Raw genomic sequence first — 19,086 nt, forward strand, 5'->3', positions numbered from 1 at the left:
GTTAAATAGACCTTTTTACATATCCGTGCCGATATTTTTGGTTTCTAAAGGCCCTACTTGTCCTAATTTATATACCGTGCATATTTAGCCCACTGTTAAGCACGCTGGGGAATTATGCGTATTGAATGGTGGAGGGCATGAAAATAAAAGCTTAATTAAGAAGCTAGTCAATCCTTATAGAATAAAACCGTGCTCGCTACGGTCCTAAGAGTCGCTACACATCACGCGGCAGCGGACAAGTTCTACGACACTGCAAGCGCGAAAACCGGAACAGCTCCCAGCTGGTCGCATCCGATGTGCGTCACGCCAAGAAGTGGGCGATGGAAGTGACGTCTGCTTCCTCTTTCCTTTCACGCTGCCTCCAGTAGCGTGGTGTGCTGCGGATTCCCCTCTCTTGGGTACGAGACATTTGAGAGCTTATTACCGATGCCTGGGAAACTCAAAACCGAAGCAATGGACAGTGAAGTAGGCAAGAAGAAGGTGAGAGTGTAATCCCGGCGGTAGCGCCCTCCGGGGCCGTATAGAAGCAAGCGGTTGTTAGTCCTATTTACGCCGGTGTAAATAACTCGTGGCGTGGGTTATTTGTTTACAAATAGATTTAAAGGTATTTATTACCACTGGGATCGACTTTTTTAAATTATGTGCGTGGAATTTTGCAGCACGTCCGTCTAGTACCAGACTTCACGTATGGTCGGAATCACATATGCGCCGTGTTACTTTACCTGTAGCGCCATTGTTTAAATGTAAACCCGAATAAAGCGCATTTTATTTGTATACTGAAATGTATAGTCCGATTACCAGATTGATCAATGCCAGTTAATTTTAAAATAGGTTTATAAAGCTGTCTCTTAATTCACAATCTATATAAATGCTTGAATTGTTTATCCAGAAAGTCTCTGAAACCACCATATCCAAGAAACAAAAGAGAAAGATGCAGAATGGGGAAACAGAAGGGCTTGATTTGGAGCAAGAAGCTGAATTGCTGGAAAATGGCGAGATTAATAACAATCAGGTATGCCGGTTCGATGCAGATGAGTGTTAGTGTGTTCATTTTGTTAGATCTGTCTTGATTGGATGTATCTTTATTTTCATAAACATTTAAGAGAATAACTATTCGGAGGTATTGTATTTATAAACATGCTTGAGAAATATGACACTGGATGGGAAAGAACATTTCATAAATGTTACTCATGTAATGCTTTGGAGTCTTAACTGCTGCATATGTTTAAGTAGTCAGAAGAATGTTTGAATTCCCCAGGTTTTGGTAATATTCTTGTTACAAGTAGGATACAAAACCATTTGCTCTATGTAGGTTTGGTTACTTGAAGCATCTTTTGCATGGTTGTGTCTTGGACGCTAAGAGATGTTGCTAGCAGGTTTCAGAATCGCCATACATGAAGCCAAAGTATTGTCAGAAATAGATACATATTTTGCCTTTTTGTGACAATTCGTGACTTGTTAGGAAGTGTGACTGAATTCGCATTTAGGTAGGTACGTTGCATGCTGTGCCAGATTCAAAGGTCTGACTGTATAATTGCTGTATTGTTAATATATCACAGACACCAAAACAGAAGAAGAAAAAGAAGCTTGTTGAAAAAGAAAGCCCTTCTGAAACCGCAGAAGTATGTCATACGGAGCAGGAAGATCTTGATGCTCTGACACCAAAGAAGGTTAAAAAGAAAAAGCAAAAAGAGGGCAAAGCAGAATCTACAACACAGCCGGAAGCAAACACCCCTGAGTTGGAAATAGATGTCGAGACGGTAAATATCAGAGACTCTCAGTAAAGCGATTACTGCAGTCCTCTATCCTTCATGTATTTTATGGGTGAGACTGCTCCGTTCTGAAACAAGCTTTATATGACACTACACTTGCTTTTTAGAGTAACAAGAAACCTAAGGCTAAAAAGAAGAAAATGGCTAACACTGACAAAGATGATGTTGCGGAGCCTGCTGATAGTAAGGAGCCATCATCCAAGAAAAGGAAGACAGAATTGGTTCCTACAACCCCTGAGTGCAACGGAAACGAGCCTGACCAAGAACCTAAATCAGATGATGAGGTATTGGAGGAAGATTTTAGGTCATGATGTGCTTTGTAGATGAAAGTGGTATAATTAGAATGTACGTTCCGTAACAGTTCAACTCTTCCATCACGTAGTGTTTTACATACCTTAATTTGATTAAACCATGATTCCCCTTTTCCATATTTGATTTATCCACACAAATTATACATTGTTTTGTTCATAAGTAGGGGCATATTTTAAAATCATAGACATATACATAATTTAGTTATTTTTAAAAAACTAGTATTCCACCTAGGAATACTTCTACACAGTATGGTGTGCTGCCACTGCTTAATAGTGACCCAATTTATATTTGGCAACATCCCCTTATTACAGAAATACTCAACATGCATAGCTGTTTTTTTTTTGTTTAAGTGCCACATCCATCCTTCACATACTACCCTGTCTATAATAAAAATATATGTATAATAAAAATGTAATGGTGACATCGCCATGTTCTTTATAAAGTTTTTATATTTAATATTGCATATCGCTCTACATCAATGCTATCTTCTGCCGGCATGGGAGAGTCTGGGCAGTCTTTAGACAGCCTTATTTCCTGTGAAGGGGCAGGGAGAAGTCCCTTCAATAAAGTAAAAATGTACAGGTATGTCCTGTATGCCTACAGGGCTTAAAGGGGTTAAACGTATTGGGCCATGCTTTCTGTATCTGTGTTCCTGATAAATGTTTTTTGTGTCCCCCCCCCCTGTCATATAGGAAACTAACCTGGAGAAGATGCAAGGTGCATTCTCTAACTTCCCCATTGGCGAGGACACCATTGCGAATTTGAAAGGTAAAATCTTTTGGTAACACTGCGTGCATTTTGGTTTTTCTGCTGCTGTTGGAAATAGCTGGATTTTTTTTTTTACCATAACAAACAGTTTTACAGTTTAGGTAATCATAGCGTTCTTTGTGCCGTGTAAAAACATTCCAGACAATTTTGTTTCTCTCTCCTACAGCTAAAGGAGTCACATACTTGTTCCCTATTCAAGCCAAGACATTCCACACTGTTTACAGTGGCAAAGATGTGGTCGTCCAGGCCCGCACCGGTACCGGAAAAACATTTTGTTTTGGAATTCCATTAGTTGAAAAGTTAAAGAGCAAGGAACCGCTGGTCAGAGGAAGAACACCTAAGGTACTGATACCCAAAAAGTAATTGTGCAGTCCTTAGAATACCATGAAACTATTTTCTCTGTGTGGTTGGGTTAAAAAAACTCATATCGATAACCTATTGCTATCAACAAATGTGTCACTAGTAATATACTGGTCTTCTTATCTAGGTAATTATCCTCACTCCCACCAGGGAGCTAGCCATCCAGATCACAAATGAAATCCACTGCATCACTAAAAAGTTGAAGGTCTGCTGTTTCTACGGAGGAACACCTTATCAACAACAAGGTGAGCGTGCCAGAGAGCTATCTGTGTCTGTATTTCCATCCAGTGAATGGTCCATATACCAAAGCACCACATACATTGCAACTGTGCGGCATGGCCATCAAACCAGGTTCTCTCCCACAGCACTCATAGTTTAATGATAAGTGTGACTTTTATAAGTCTAGCTGCTGTACCCTAAATTTCTTCCTTTTATAATACGCAATTACAATTTTGCAGCAGCTCACCCTACCTATGTACAGCCAGTCCTCGATTAACAGGACTGTGGAACCTGTGACTTAAAGTAAAGTCTCCCTACTTTCTCCACCGACCGCTTCCCTGTGCTCTCTCCTTTCCCACAGTTCCGCTTGTTCTTCAGCCTTCTGTCTTCGTTCGCTTCTCCCCATTAATTTTCTTCATCCCGCCATTCTATTAAAGTATTCTAGGCTAGATACTTCTTTTAATGTTGTGCTTGGTTTGTAGCTCCTTGCTCTCCTCCTAACTCTCATGCCTTCATTGCTTCTTTTTCAGTATTTGCAATTAAAGATGGAATTGATATCTTGGTTGGTACACCTGGGCGCGTACGAGATCTTATCCAGAACTATCGACTGGACCTAACCGCTCTAAAGCATGTGGTGCTAGACGAAGTCGACATGATGTTTGACATGGGATTTTCTGAACAAGTAGAGGAAATATTGTCCGCAAGATACACAAAAGGTATGTTTGTTCAAGTAATGGTTATTATACTAGATAATTTATTGCCCTTAACCAAATATATATGTAACTGACTAACTTTTAAGATTATATTTACAACTATATTGGTGTTCTTAATTTGATTTGTTTTCCTTCATTCGATTCACTTTCATTGGCACAGCTATAGTGATGCTGTTTAAGATGTCAGAGTCAAAGAAAACTGCTTTATACAAGGAACACAGATGACCAGCTCTAAAGCTTATGTAGTGAACAGTTTTTAAATACTTGTTAAACAAAACAAGACACATCAATTATTATCCATGTTGCTGATTATGATTTTTACATGAAAAACACTGGTTCCTTAAATCTGTTTAAATAGTTCAAGAATATGCCAATGGAAAGGATAAAATATTTAATTTGTCCCATTGTATTTCATAGATCCCGCCGAAAATCCTCAGACCCTGCTCTTCTCAGCTACTTGTCCTGACTGGATGTACAACGTAGCCAAAAAATATATGCAAAAGGAATATGAAAAGATTGACCTCATTGGACACAGGAGTCAAAAGGCTGCCATCACTGTTGAGGTTAGTGTGTGTGTGTGTGTGTGTGTGTGTGTCGCCCAAGAGCTTCTTTAATTATACATGTTGCTGAGAAGAACTAAAGAATTGAAATTTTTATAGTTGTGACAAAATTCCACTCTTTACTGGCAAATATATTTAGTGGTTTTGCAGTTAAATCCATAGACGCTATAGAATGGTTCCAGATGTTATGTGGGAACCTAGCATTGCCTTTGAAGTCCATTCTGTTTCAGTTGCAGTAGTTTGCCCCAAGGCATCATGCCTAACGGCACCAAACGCAAAGAGAACATAGGAGAACTGCACATATCCGCAATTCCACCAGCAGTGTTTATGCATTATGCTGTTGTATTTCATCACCTATTAGTGGTCTGTGTATTGGCTAATTTGTGCTTTATGCATGACTTGCACGCTAAATAAGTAAGGCTTTGATGTAAATCCAGATTGTTTTTACAGCCATTGTACAGCGCTGCGGAATATGACGGCGCTCTGAAAAACTTGTGACTAAATCTTTTGTAAACATTGCTGTATTCTCATAAGCACCTGGTTTCTTATGTATATTAATATTGGATTACATGTTTTACAGCATTTGGCTATTGAATGTACAAGATCCCAAAAGGCGCACATTCTAGGCGATATCATTCAAGTCTACAGTGGAAACCAAGGGAAAACCATTGTGTTTTGTGATTCTAAGATAGAGGCTCAGGAGTTGTCAACAAACTGCAGCTCATTAAAGCAGGTTTGCATATTTTATTAACTCTCAAAGGTGCATTCCATTTTAGCTGTACATGTCAAAAATACATATTTAATGAATGATTTGTTTTCACCTTGCGAATTTCAGAATTCCAAACCTTTGCATGGGGACCTCCAGCAGAAAGAACGCGAAGTTGTCTTGAAAGGCTTTAGACAGGGATCCTTTCAGGTCCTTATAGCTACCAACGTGGCTGCTCGAGGCTTGGACATTCCAGAGGTTGATTTAGTAATCCTGTATTCCGCACCAAAGGTGAGGCTTTATTTTTTGTGTTTTTCAGTTAATGGCCATTCTTGCCACTTTGTATTGAAGTATTGGTAATAGGGTGAAAGTTTGTGCTTCTTGGTTTCAGAAATGTTTTTTCTTTTTTTTTCTCTCTCTTATTGAAAGTGAAACTCCGAAGGTTTTAATGATGTAGCACCTTTTATACCACTTCTCCTGAAGGATCTTTTCTTTCTTTTTTCTTTAACGTTTTTATAGTTTTACTGAGTAATCTGAATATCACAGTATGGTGTATAATTTTTTTAAATTTAATATACATTATGAAAGGCTAAGCCATACTGCTGAAAAATCTGAACCAATTGCATTAATACTGCTTGAAGATAGAGACCATGCTTTTTGTTGTTTTTTCATCAAAGTTGAATTTTTTTTCATGTTTGTCCACAGGAAGCAGATGCTTATGTTCATCGTTCAGGAAGAACTGGAAGGGCTGGCCGCACAGGAATCTGTATATCCCTTTACGAACCCAGAGAAAACTATTGTCTGCGCAATGTGGAGAGGAGTACGGTATGGATCATTTGCTGTAGTCATTGGGAGTGTAGAGCTATATTATCTGGGTATAATATTCCGTAAAAGAATACTTTTATTTTGCTTATTGATAGACATTAAACTAAACACAAGATAGCTTTAACTATTGCTCTAGATTTTCATAACGGTCAGTGCGAGGTCAGGAACATGGAAATCCGTGTTATTCTGACCTCCCTAAACATCCTCCATAAGTGCAGATACATTTAAATACACGTGAATCTGGAGGAGAGTTTCATTTGCAGATAAACGTTAAATGCACATTTTGAATATTTATATGTACGCCTGTGCTTCTAAGCGTATAATAACGTGTTATGCCTTTGTCTTCTCTAGGGAATTAAATTTAAACATGTAGGCATTCCTTCCTTACTAAATGTTGCAAAGTCATCAAGTGAAGATGCAATAAGGTAACTATTGTACAATTTAATTGTTAAATGATTTTAGTTGCATAACAAGTCTTTTCTCCTGTATAATACATTTTTAGTAATATTTGTATAGCACAACCCCATTCTGCTGCGCTGTACAGTGGCTTATTAAATTCTGTTTTGAAGTGCTTTTCATGAAAAGGCACCCGTTTCTGATTAGTGAGAAATAATGATTGATTTGTTTGGCACTGGATGTGAGCGCCAGTAGATTTTGCATCAGACTAAATTGCTTTACCCAATTTGTTACCATCACAACAGATTCTGAAAAACCCATCTGCTGCTCTGTCACTTTCTAATTTCAGATAAATCATTGTTTTTAACTTTCCAAATAAACCTTTGTAAGCAAACAACCTGAACACTATATTCATGCAAAACTGTTATGTTAACATTGATTGCCTTCTCTAGATCCTTGGAATCTGTTCCAGCAGATGTAATTGAGCACTTTAAAGGATATGCCGAGGAGTTGATTGAGAAGAAAGGAGCTCTGAATGCTCTGGCGGCAGCACTGGCTCATATATCAGGAGCATCATCTATCACACAGCGGTCTCTTCTCAACATGGAACCGGTGAGATGGGATCACTCCCGTTACTGGCTGTGTAATGTTTACATTCCTGTTGCTGCACATGTGTTTATAGTAACTTCTCCAGTTAAAGATTTAACCACGTTACAACATGGCTGGCTCAATGCTGTCGAATAATGTAACAGCCTTCCAATGGTGTAAGTGGTACATGTACGGGCTTTGTCATTAAGGGGTTAATTTTTACTTATTTTCTTATTAAACAAAAGACGAAGCATGGTTGAACAAATGTTTATACTTGCTTAAAAACGGCAGTCCTTAGTGTAGAAAGTATCCCTGGAAATGAAGATTAAAGAATATGAACTGAATGTCTGTGAACCAGATACAGCGCATCCTCAATAAACCTGCAACCTGCTTTATTGTCGAGGGAAATACCTATAATAAAATAAAGATGGATCTTGTGCCTATTTTGTATCCAAAAGCAGTGTTTTGATCCTCACTTTCTTTAATCATAAATGTAGCTGCTATTCCTGGTATTTGGAAGTAAGCTATATATTGTGTGAGGTCAGTTGTAGTAACGTGAGGATGAGTGAATAACCACGAGCAGCAGATCATTTCCTGCTACTGGTAAAGACAAGATATTAAAGGCCTTTGTGCTTTTGGTGTGTTCTGTTTATGTAGAACACAGTGGTTTAGCAGGTTGTTTAAATTGTTGTTGATGGGGTTTCTCTAACCAAATGTAACTTGTGTTTTAGGGCTTTATAACGGTGATATTACAGAGCTCCGTAGCCATTCATACTGTGAGCTACGCCTGGAGATGTATTAAAGAACAAATGGGAGAAGAAATTGATTCTAAAATTCATAGAATGTGCATGATGAAAGATTCTATGGTAAGGAGTATAACCCATTATTTAAGGGAACCGTGTGGCAGCCATGTTATGATTTTCTAGTCTACAAAAACATAGTAATTCGATAATGATTCTGATGCAGGTTGTTACATGTCGCTTTTTTTCTTTATACTGGATAACATATTGATGAGAGCATTTAGACTATGCTGCTTCAAAACAAAGTACATAGAAAAATAACAAATAAACATTAAAATATGTTAATATTTATGTTTCGCTAAGTGTTTTCATGCTTGAATTGTTTTTTGCTCTTTCAGGGCGTGTGTTTTGATGTCCGAGCCGATACCCTTAAAGAAATGCAGGTAGGTCTCTACATCGGAAAATTATATGTATGGTTTTTTTTGGTTTTTTTTTTTTTATACACGGATTAATATAATACACGTATGTGTTTATATATGTAAAGGATTATTTTTGTGTTGAACATTGATGAATATTCCCACCCCAGGAAAAGTGGCAAGACTCCAGACGGTGGCAGTTTTCAGTTGCAACAGAACTGCCTGCATTACAGCCGTCAAGGGCAGATATGAGCGGACCAAGAAATAGAAGCTTCGGCGGTCGAGGAGGCAGGGGAGGAAGACAAAATGACAGAAGAAACTCATCTGGGAGAGGCAGAGACCGAGGCCGCGGAAGAAGTTCTGGTGGAGGATTTAGAAGGGGTAGATAAAGGAAAAGAAAAAAAAAGAAAAAACTCCACAAACAACTTTTCTATATTGACATTTTCAGGATCCCTGAGTTATATTGCAACCTCTGACTGTTATTAAAGTATTTCATATATATATTTTTATGCAGTTTCTGACACTTGGATTGTACATCACCACAGTGTTTGTATGCTTCAAGCTGTGTACCAAGCCCTCAATAAAAAAAAAAAACTAAAAAAACTTTTTGCTAATTAAAATTATATTGGAAATGCAAAGCATTGGTGCAAACTGTACTTTACATGTATGGTATTGCAATGTCAACTAATGTGCGATTGATACACACATGGCTGCGTGCTGCAAAAGTAGTGCGTGTGTGGCCAACTATAGATCATTTTATTTACCTCTGATAATTCAAATCCCCATTCTGGTCCTGTTCTGAAAGGGGAAAAATGTCCCTTAAACACTAAGTTCTGTAATCCTTTTATCCAAGGACATGGGAAATACCTTTTGAGTTCTCACAGTCCCATATAGCAGGTTTTTATTATTTATAGTGGAAGGGCTAAGGATATATATGCCAGTGATGTCATCAAGAGCATTCCAGAGAATAGGGGCAGCCCTTGAGAAGTCTAGTAAGTGCGTATGAGAGCTAGAAATCAGGAGAGGATAGAAGGAGATCGTCGAATGAGCGGAGAGACCGGTTAGGAGTGTATTTAGAGATGTAGGGAGGGGAACCGCTATGAAGGGCTTTGAAAGTCAGGATTTTGAAATTAATCCTGAAGCATGCAGGCAGCCAGTGAAGAGACTGACAGAGGGGAGAGGAAGATGAGTCTGGCAGCAGCGTTCATGGTGGATTGTAGAGAGGTGAGACGGTTAAGTGGAAGACCAGCTAAGACAGAGTTACAATAATCGAGGCAGGAGATGAGGACATGGACAAGAGCCTTAGTGGCATGCTGTGTCAGGAAGAGATGGATGCGGGCAATGTTTTTAAGATGGTGATGGCAGTGTTTGGAGACAGACAATGTGGGGGGGTGAACGAAAGGTCGGAGTCGGGGGAATCTTAGCATTGGAGGGAAGGAAGATCACCAGTTCGGTTTTGGAGAGATCGAGTTTCAGGAAAACGTGCAGACATCCACAGCGGCGAGACGGTTACACAATCAAAGACGGAGGGAGAGAGAGATCAGGGGAGGATAGGTAGATCTGGGTGTCATCAGCATAGAGGTGGTATTGAAAGCCAAAGGTTGAGATTAGTTTGCCAAGTGAGGAAGTGTAGAGCGCGAACAGAAGGCGTCCTAGAACTTATCCTTGGGGTACCCCCACTGAGAGGGGGAGAAGAAGTGTTACTGGAGACAGACGCTGAAGATCAGAGAGGTGGGAAGTGAACCAGGAGAGAGCAGTGTCACAGAGGCCAAAAGCATGAAGTTTGAAGGAGAAGAGGGTGGTCCACAGTGTAGAAAGCAGCAAAAAGGGTTTGGGCATTTAACACTAATAGAAATCTACGTCATATTAGGCCCCTTTGGGGCCCCTAGGAATGTATGTGCACAGAATGTTCATGTGTGATGTCACTGGGTGAGCTCTGGGTTTGCTGCTTCTGGCCACTTTCCCTCACAACCCCACATACACAGCCAGCCCCACCCCTTAATGGTGCCTGTCTCCTGGCTATGGTAGCCTGCATAGTACAGCCAGGGGTGCATATGCGGGCCCCTAGAGTTCAGGATCCCCCAGGTCCCCCTAGGCACATGCTTAGTGTGAATAATGAACAAGTCACTGCTGCTAGGATCATGTTTGGAATGCTGCATTTAGTTACAGAAGTGCCAGATTTAGAAAAGTGGAAAATAAACTTTTAAAAACGACCAGCGGTTGTACATGTCTTTTTGGTAACAGGGCTGGTCATTGGAATCATTGAGCTCCACTCAGTGGTATAGCTACAGGGGTTGCAACTGCAACAGGGTCCACCTCTCCAGTAGTGATGGGAAGTTCGGATCATTAAAGTGAATTGGATCATTTCGATTCGTTCACTGAAATGATCCGATTCATGATCCGGATCTTCGGATCACTCAGTGTGCCTGCACGGAGTTACTGTTTTCCAGTAACTCCGTGCAGGCACACTAACGATTGGCCCCGCCCCTTTCATTATGAATCCTCCCCCCTGCCTCCAGTGATGTCAATGAAGGCAGAGAGTCGTTCAAAGATTCGGATCTTACAGGGATCCGAATCTTACAGTGATCCGGATCACTGTAAGATCCGGATCATTGTAAGATCCGGATCTTTGAACGACTCTCTGCCTTCATTGGCATTCTAATCATTCAGAGAATATCACCATACTGTTATAAATAATACATTAATAATCACTGCCCCCAGGATTTACATTCCCCTTTACCTGTAACTGCACCTTAAGCTAACTTTATTAAATTAATTAAATTAACCCTCACCATTAAATTAACCCTAAAAACCCCATCAACCATGACTGCCCCTAAAATTAACCCTTAACACCCTATCAACCATGACTGCCCCTAAAATTAACCCTTAACACCCCATTAACCATAACTGCCCCCAAATTAACCCTAAACACCCCATTAAGCATAACTGCCCCTAAATTAACCCTAAACACCTCATTAAGCATAACTGCCCCCAAATTAACCCTAAACACCCCATTAAGCATAACTGCCCCCAAATTAACCCTAAACACCCCATTAAGCATAACTGCCCCCAAATTAACACTAAAGACCCCATTAAGCATAACTGCCCCCAAATTAACCCTAAACACCTCATTAAGCATAACTGCCCCTAAATTAACACTAAAGACCTCATTAAGCATAACCACCCCCAAATTAACCCTAAACACCTCATTAAGCATAACTGCCCCTAAATTAACACTAAAGACCCCATTAAGCATAACTGCCCCTAAATTATCCCTAAACACCCCATTAAGCATAACTGCCCCTAAATTAACACTAAAGACCCCATCAACCATACCAATTTATTAGGCAATTTATCTGGAGTACATGCAATTAATTTAGGGGCAGTTATGGTTAATGGAGTATTTAGGGTTAATTTCAGGGGCCGTTATGGTTAATGGGGTCTTTAGGGTTAATTTCAGGGGCCGTTATGGTTAATGGGATCTTTACGGTTAATTTCAGGGGCAGTTATGGTTGATGGGGTATAAGGGTTAATTTTATGCTGATGACTGAGGGTTAAGTTAATTAATTTAATAAAGTTAACTGTAGGTGCAGTTATAGGTAAAGGGGGGCAAACTCAGGGGAATCTAAATCCTGGGGGCAGTGTGAACATTATTAATGTATTTATTTATAAAAGTATGGTATCAGTAATATTCTCTGAATGATTCGAATCTCTGTAAGATCCGGATCCCTGTAAGATTCGAATCATTCGACTCTTCGGTTCATTCGACTCTTCGGTTCATTCGACTCTTCGGATCATTCGACTCTTTGAACGACTCTCTGACTCTATGAGTCATCGTTCCTGTGTGAATTAATGAGCTGTAACCTGACCCCAGAGTCTGTGTCTGAGTGCTCTGCAGATGACTCACAGCTCTAGGATCAGGTTACAGCTGCATGATTCACAGACTGAACCGCTACAAATGAATCGTTCAGTCTAGTGAACCGATTCATCCAGATCACTAAAAAGAACCGGATCAAATGAACGATTCGTTCATGATCCAGACATCACTACTCTCCAGGAGGCCAAGGGCATTGTTCAGAAAGGACCCTTCTGACTTGGACCATGCTCTTTCAGGTCACAAGGGCCCTTTCTAAACAATTTTTAACTGGCAGGTTGTGTCATGTGACCCCACAGTGAAAGCGAGGCTGTGCGAGCAGCAGACAGACATTTGCAGGAGAGGTGAGGAGGTACGCATATGACCAAGGATGTCTCTATGCGTATACATAAGCATGAATGTGTATGGATAAGTGTATGCGATCATGAATGTCTATGAATTAGTGTGTGTGTATGTGTTTGCATTTTTAAGTTTGTGTGGGTATATATGTGCATACCTGAGAACTTCTGGGCTCCGGCTTTCCGGAGCCTTTCCTTGCAGGAAGCGGCCAGGACTGCACACTGACGTCAGGGGGCGGTCCCGTGATGTTGATTCCAAGTGATGTCAGTGGGAGTTCCAACTGATGTCAGTGGGAGTTCCAACTGATGTCAGTGGGAGTTCCCGATGACGGCAGCCGGAAACACCCCCATTTAAAAGGAAAATGGGCAGGGAGTGGGGCGTGTCAAGGAGGATTTGGGTCTTGACCCAGAGAAATGGTGCTTCACCTGGTATGTATAGGTGCCAAAGTGTATGTTGGAGGATGGCACAGACAAGCTGGAGCAAAGATGGCACAGGCAGGTTGTTTGGTGGCACCAATAAGCTGCTTGGGGCAAAGGTGGCACTGTGGGACATGTTGCTCGGTGAAGTTGGGGGTCCCTGATGCAATCTGGGGCCCTGTGGTTCCTAGTCACACTCCTGGCTCCACTGGGTCCTTTCTTCACCATATTTGCTAAGATCTCAGAATGTTTTAGTGTTTTTCAGCCCCAAAAGTCGTAATAATACTAAGTTAACACAGTATTATACATTAACCGTATAATGTGACTATTCCTCCCCGGGGTGCGATTTGGTCTAGGGCCTACCGTTTTAGTAATATTAATGGCTAGACATTGCTTGTCAGAACTAATGGTCATCGTATTTATGGCGGATATAAAGACAGGGGATACATAGTTGTAATCGTCCATCTGCAGTACCGCAGGCGCCCTGCCCTAACCGCTGTTACGTTGTCTGAAGCTCTGGCTGCTGCCGTAAAGCGCTGTGTCGTGTGTGAGCAGGCTGCTCCGTTCCCTGTCGTGAGCCATTGATTTGACAGCAGAGTAGGAAGATGGCGGGCCGATGGCAGCTGCTGTGTGAGACGTATCAGCGGGCTGTTACTGCGTCTGATGTGGAGTCCCGAAACGATCCCGAGAATGAGCCCTATCGCTCCAAGTACCGGGCTCGAGAGCTGCTGGAGGAGGCGCGGGCCTTACTGCGACCCCGGGAAGAGGAGGATGACGGCGGGCAGCGGCAGCAGGCAGAGGAGCGGCTGGAGGGAGCGGCGGGGGATGAGGAGCGACTCATGGCGGCTCGCCTGGCGGTAATCGAGTTCCGTCTCGGGGTAAATCATACAGAGACGGAGGAGATGTCTGCGGGGGAGGAACATCTGGTGAGGACCGGAAAGATCCTAGAGCCGTACCGTCTGACGGAGGAGTGCGTGTCCGTCTACATCCAGGCGCAGGTGGGTATTCGTCTACTGCGAGAGTGCGGGGTGTGCGCTCATCCCGGCCCTCTGTCTGTCTGTCTGTCTGTCTGTTTGTTTGTGTTATATATATATATATGTGTATGTATGCATGCATCCCGGCCCAATGTGTGTTTATAGATGTATAATGTGTGTGTGTGTATCTAATATGCATCCTGGTGAGTGTGTGTGTGTATATATATATATGTATATGTATATGTGTGTATATATATGTGTATGTGTGGGGAACCCGTTTTCATTGCGCTGATAAAATTATGCAGTATTTTATTCTGCAGCATTGGGCGCAGGGTTACCATGGAGACGCAGCATCGTACATAATCTAGTAATGCATGAAACCGCTCAGTGCATATAAATCTGTTATTTTTATAAACGTGTTTGTCTCACTTTAATATTTGTTTTTCCGTGATTTATTTTTGTTCAAGTAACAAAATATTGATTATAATAAACATTCATTGATAACATGTAACACCCCCCCCCCCCCGCTTTGTAGCAATCGGTTACAAAGTTAGATGATCTCATAATCTGGGTTTTTTCTACAGTTTGCGTGGTTTTGTGGCTCAATTAATTGAGACCAGAGTGTGCAAGTTATGCTTAGACCGTAGCTCCGGATCTGTTCTAACCAGATTGTGCCGTTTTCAGATTTAATAAATGCCGTATTTGTAAGTATGCGGTAACTGCACAATAAGGTAGAAAATGTGTAATAACAAAAACATGTTTGTTCTCAGAATAATCTTGGAATTCTCTGGGCCGACCGAGGAGAGATAATAGTGGCGCAGGCTTACTTGGAATCTGCCGAGTCCTTGTATTATCAGTATATGAAAGAGGTGAGTCGGAAGGGGAAAACATACTAAATAATAATAAAAATAAATAAATAAACCTCATGACCCTCCTGCTAGAAAATATACACTAAAAGAAAAACCTTTCTTGCCCCCAAAGTTCAAAAATAGTGTAGAACAGGGGTGTCCAACCTGCGGCCCTCCAGCTGCTGCAGGATTACATCTCCCATGCTCCTCAGCCAGCCCCTTAGCTGAAAGAGCATTGAGGGAGATGTAGTCCTGCAGCAGCTGGAGGGCCGCAGGTTGGGCACCCCTGGTGTAGAATGTAAGGGGGAACATGAGGCCGGTGCTCCTTAACAGACTTTTTATACCAAACATTGTTTATTAAGCTTTTTGACGTAAAAATATTGATGAAAGCCAAGGCTTGGTAAATTAAAGGGGCCGTTAGGCATGGTTCTCAAAGCTTGACACTGTTCATGCTAACGGCCTGCCCTATCTGACTATCTCTCGTAGATCGGCAAACCCCCTATGGAACCAGATGAACATTTCTCACCTGAAGAAAAAAAGATTACCGAACAAGAGCGGTCAAAAAGGTAAGTATTTCCTCAGTGCTGCACCATGCATGAAGACCGATGTGTGTCAAGCATCACTTCTAAATACACCCGTGCTTAAAATCTTGTGTGTGTGTGTATGTGTTTAGCTTTGTGCTTTAAATATCTATAGAAATAGTTGCATTCACACTCTAATCTTTTCTATTGACTACTTGACATGTCAATTCAGGTTTGAGAGGGTGTACACCCATACGTTGTACTACCTAGCCCAAGTCTACAAACACCTGAAACAGGATGAGAAGGCTGCGCAGTACTGTCACACAACACTGCAGAGACAACTGGAATACGATGGCTACAATCCAATGGAGTGGGCAATCAACGCAGCCACGCTGTCCCAGTACTATCTGGGAAAGGTAAGTCTACCCATCGTTGTTCTCATCCTTACTAGGGGTTATTTTTAGATAAAACAAAATAACTTTGGGAGACTCATTCTATTTTGGCTATACTAAGCTTTTGCCTTATAATGGGAAACCCATACGTTATAAAGCAAAAACGATTTAAGTTAAAAAGTAAACAACCACCTTTCATCAGCTCTTGTTACTAAGCAACGGGGAATACACTACGGAACTGAATCCTTATGGGACACAATACAAGGGGCATGGGAGTTTCAATTGTGAAGAATAAAAATAATTAATGTTGCCATAATAACTATTTTATATCATTTGCTTTTGGTTTTTTTTTATCCATGTATCAATGGTGACTGATTATAATATATTAAGGTCTGCAAATTGCTCAACTTAGGTGAAAATTGTAGCACATTTTACATCTGGTCATCATAAGTGATGCACAGACATCTTCATCTAAATCTATCTTGGTTTTTAAATTTGGTCCTGTGGATCTCTGTAGTTTTGGAGTCCTATCAGTAGCATCCTTATTTCTTCTGGTCTGAGAAGTGTTTTAGTGTTATGCGTGTCAGTTCAGGAGGAATTGAGATTTGTTATTAGAAACCTTTTTATTAACCGTCTTGATTTTTATATATTTTTTTTCCTGCCCCACAGCAATGCTTCATGGAATCCAGACACTGCCTGGCCGCAGCGAATGTCATCTTTAGCAAAGCTGAACACGTCCCTTCTCCCGAGTCTGCAAAAGAAAGTATGTTTTACCCGATGTGTATATACTTTAGCTCGATGTGTGTATATACTTTAGCTCGATAGGGAAGTATTTTTTTAAACAAAGGTTGCACAAGTTCCAGACAAGAAGTGTATAGTTTAAATGCTTATATTTAGGCTATAGAAAGGGTCAGATTGTGTGTAGACCCAGAAAGTCCAACTTTCATAGGCCTTATCCTTCTGTAAGTATCTAGAAATCTGGTCGCAAAGTATCATGAAACATAAAGCAGGGTATCTTCAAATGATGCCAGATATGCTGTCGAGGCTGCATTAAAATCCTTAGGTATTTTTTGTCTAAGATGTACACTTGGCATTGGAAGGCAATTCAAACACTAAGCCAGATCATTCTCATCCGCTGTTATATCTTCATTGGGATGCAGGTCTACTGCTAGTATGTAAGAAAATATTGTTTGTAATTAAATGTTTAATACAAGGAGAATTTCAGTATTTCAGGCTGAATGTTCTGTGACTGACAGTTTTGCTGTATGTTGTGTTGAGCTGACTCAAAGAGCTTGAACACCGCTCCATGTCCTTCCTTTATTAGATGAGACTGAACAGGAACGTCTTGATCTTGTTAGACAAAAGAAAGCCGAAATAGCAAGATGTTGGGTCAAGTACTGTCTGAACTTATTGCAGGATGCACGGAAAAAGCTTGAGGTAAAACTGCATTTTTCTTTCAAATATTGAATGTTTATGGCTCCTACTAGGGGTAAAAACACTAACAGACATGTGGCATATAACAAAATATTAAAGAGTCAATAGATGGCAGCAGAGACTGAAGATTGATGTATAAATAAATAAAATACCAAACCCCCCCTATCAGTTTCTTGCCAATCTGTTGGCTCCTTAAGCAAGGTGTTTCGTGACATTGAAATTACAGTAGCTGTTATTGTATAGAAGTGGCCTGTAGCTGTCAATTTTCTGTTGTGTTAAATACAGAAAATGTACTTTTTGCCGTGCTACAAATAAATACGTCTTAATTTCATCCTAGGATAATATTGGCGAACTTGATGTGGATATTCAAGATGAACTTAAAGCTCAAAGGAAAAAAGAAATTGATGAGAAAGAAAAAGGTCGGAAGAAGGCAGTTCTGTTCGGATCAAGTGATGTCTATGATTCCATCTTGGCAGTAGAAGAAAAGGTTGATTGCTCATACCCTCTGGATTTTAAAGAAGCAAGAGAGATTTTCCTCGTTGGGCAAAACTATATCAATGAAGCAAAGGAGTTCTTCCAGTTGGACGGACATGTCACTGATCACATTGAAATTGTACAGGATCATAGTGCTTTGTTTAAGGTTCTAGCCTTTTTTGAGGAGGATTATGAAAGGCGCTGTAAAATGCACAAACGCAGGGTAGATATGTTAGAACCTTTATGTAAAGAGCTGAATCCGCAGTACTATCTCCTGGTCTGCAGGCAGATCCAGTTTGAGTTGGCTGATACGTATTATGAGATGATGGATTTAAAAGTTGCCATCGGTAATAAACTGGATGAGATGGACATGCACACAATCAAAAAAATCAATACTTTAGCCCAGTCAGCAATTAATTATTATGAAATGTTTTTGGACTCCTTAAGAAACCCAGACAAGAAGTTCCCAGAGAAACTTGATGATGATGTTCTTCGTCCTGCCATGGTGGCCAAATTTCACATTGCACGCCTTTATGGAAAGCATATTTCAACCGATCCAAAGAAGCAGCTAGAAAATATTCAGAAGTCTCTAAATTATTATTCGTTTCTGGTAGATTATTGCAAAAAATACGAAGAAGCCATCAAATCTGTTGAAACAGAACTGGAACTTAGTAAGGAAATGGTGGCTCTTCTTCCTACAAGAATGGAAAGGTTAAGACTGCAATTATCCTCCTAATGCAATGCATTTGGGTGGTGAATTAAAATATTTCCTGACATATTTATTAATCCTCTCAATACCCTAGTTAAAATATCACACACATCATATACTAGAATGGGAAAGGATGAAAGCAGCAATGATTGTAAAGAATTTCATGTAATAATGTGGCTGCTGTAAAACTAAAGCCATAATCAATTTTGGTCTATGACAAAAAAAATATAACCATGGGCTTGTGTTGGCAGTGTCAGAGCTGTGTGTGTGTGTAGAGAAGAAAAATAAAATATATAATATAATATTCTCACACACAGTCTTTGTCCCAGCAATATTTTAAGACCTGTGCCAGCTCTATATGTCATGCATACTCTGGTTTCTTGTGGCTATACTGCATGCTTCTGCATTCTTCTTGCCTCTTTTAAAGATGCATAGTGTTCACTTTAGGCACAGAACATATTTGCATTACCTAAGTTAAATCATGTCTTGCATGTGGGGACAAATAATGGAGCATTAGACTTATCATGTGTTATTTTTGCAGAGAAACATAATGAATTTCAATGTGATGTGTCAATGTAGCTGCTTAATATTTTAATAAACCTCTTAAAGTTTCCGATTGTTATATTTCAGTTTTTTATTTACTTTGTACAAAATATTAAGTCAAAACGCAAAAGAAATGGACCAAGTAGTCACTGCAATTTATAGATGTATAGAAACAGGATAATAATGT

At 40.4% G+C, this 19,086-nt stretch overlaps 2 protein-coding genes across 2 annotated transcripts; both read left to right on the forward strand.

Annotated features, from left to right (window-relative positions):
• The first annotated feature begins 322 nt into the window (after positions 1-322).
• On the forward strand, positions 323-8,978 carry DDX21 (DExD-box helicase 21). Its single transcript, XM_053451058.1, has 17 exons — positions 323-480; positions 890-1,012; positions 1,560-1,760; positions 1,880-2,056; positions 2,777-2,852; positions 3,019-3,194; positions 3,340-3,457; positions 3,962-4,147; positions 4,562-4,707; positions 5,285-5,437; positions 5,540-5,701; positions 6,116-6,235; positions 6,587-6,660; positions 7,084-7,243; positions 7,951-8,085; positions 8,358-8,402; positions 8,546-8,978. The coding sequence occupies exons 1-17, from the start codon at positions 427-429 to the stop codon at positions 8,762-8,764; spliced, it is 2,325 nt and encodes a 774-aa protein (XP_053307033.1). The 5' UTR covers positions 323-426; the 3' UTR covers positions 8,765-8,978.
• A 4,616-nt stretch (positions 8,979-13,594) lies between these two features.
• On the forward strand, positions 13,595-18,617 carry KIFBP (kinesin family binding protein). The gene is made up of 7 exons (XM_053451060.1): positions 13,595-14,002; positions 14,749-14,847; positions 15,313-15,392; positions 15,580-15,763; positions 16,409-16,502; positions 17,064-17,176; positions 17,511-18,617. The coding sequence occupies exons 1-7, from the start codon at positions 13,610-13,612 to the stop codon at positions 18,381-18,383; spliced, it is 1,836 nt and encodes a 611-aa protein (XP_053307035.1). The 5' UTR covers positions 13,595-13,609; the 3' UTR covers positions 18,384-18,617.
• Positions 18,618-19,086: the final 469 nt, after the last annotated feature.

The sequence above is a fragment of the Spea bombifrons genome, chromosome 11 (assembly GCF_027358695.1).
Source record: "Spea bombifrons isolate aSpeBom1 chromosome 11, aSpeBom1.2.pri, whole genome shotgun sequence".
NCBI lineage: Eukaryota > Metazoa > Chordata > Amphibia > Anura > Pelobatidae > Spea > Spea bombifrons.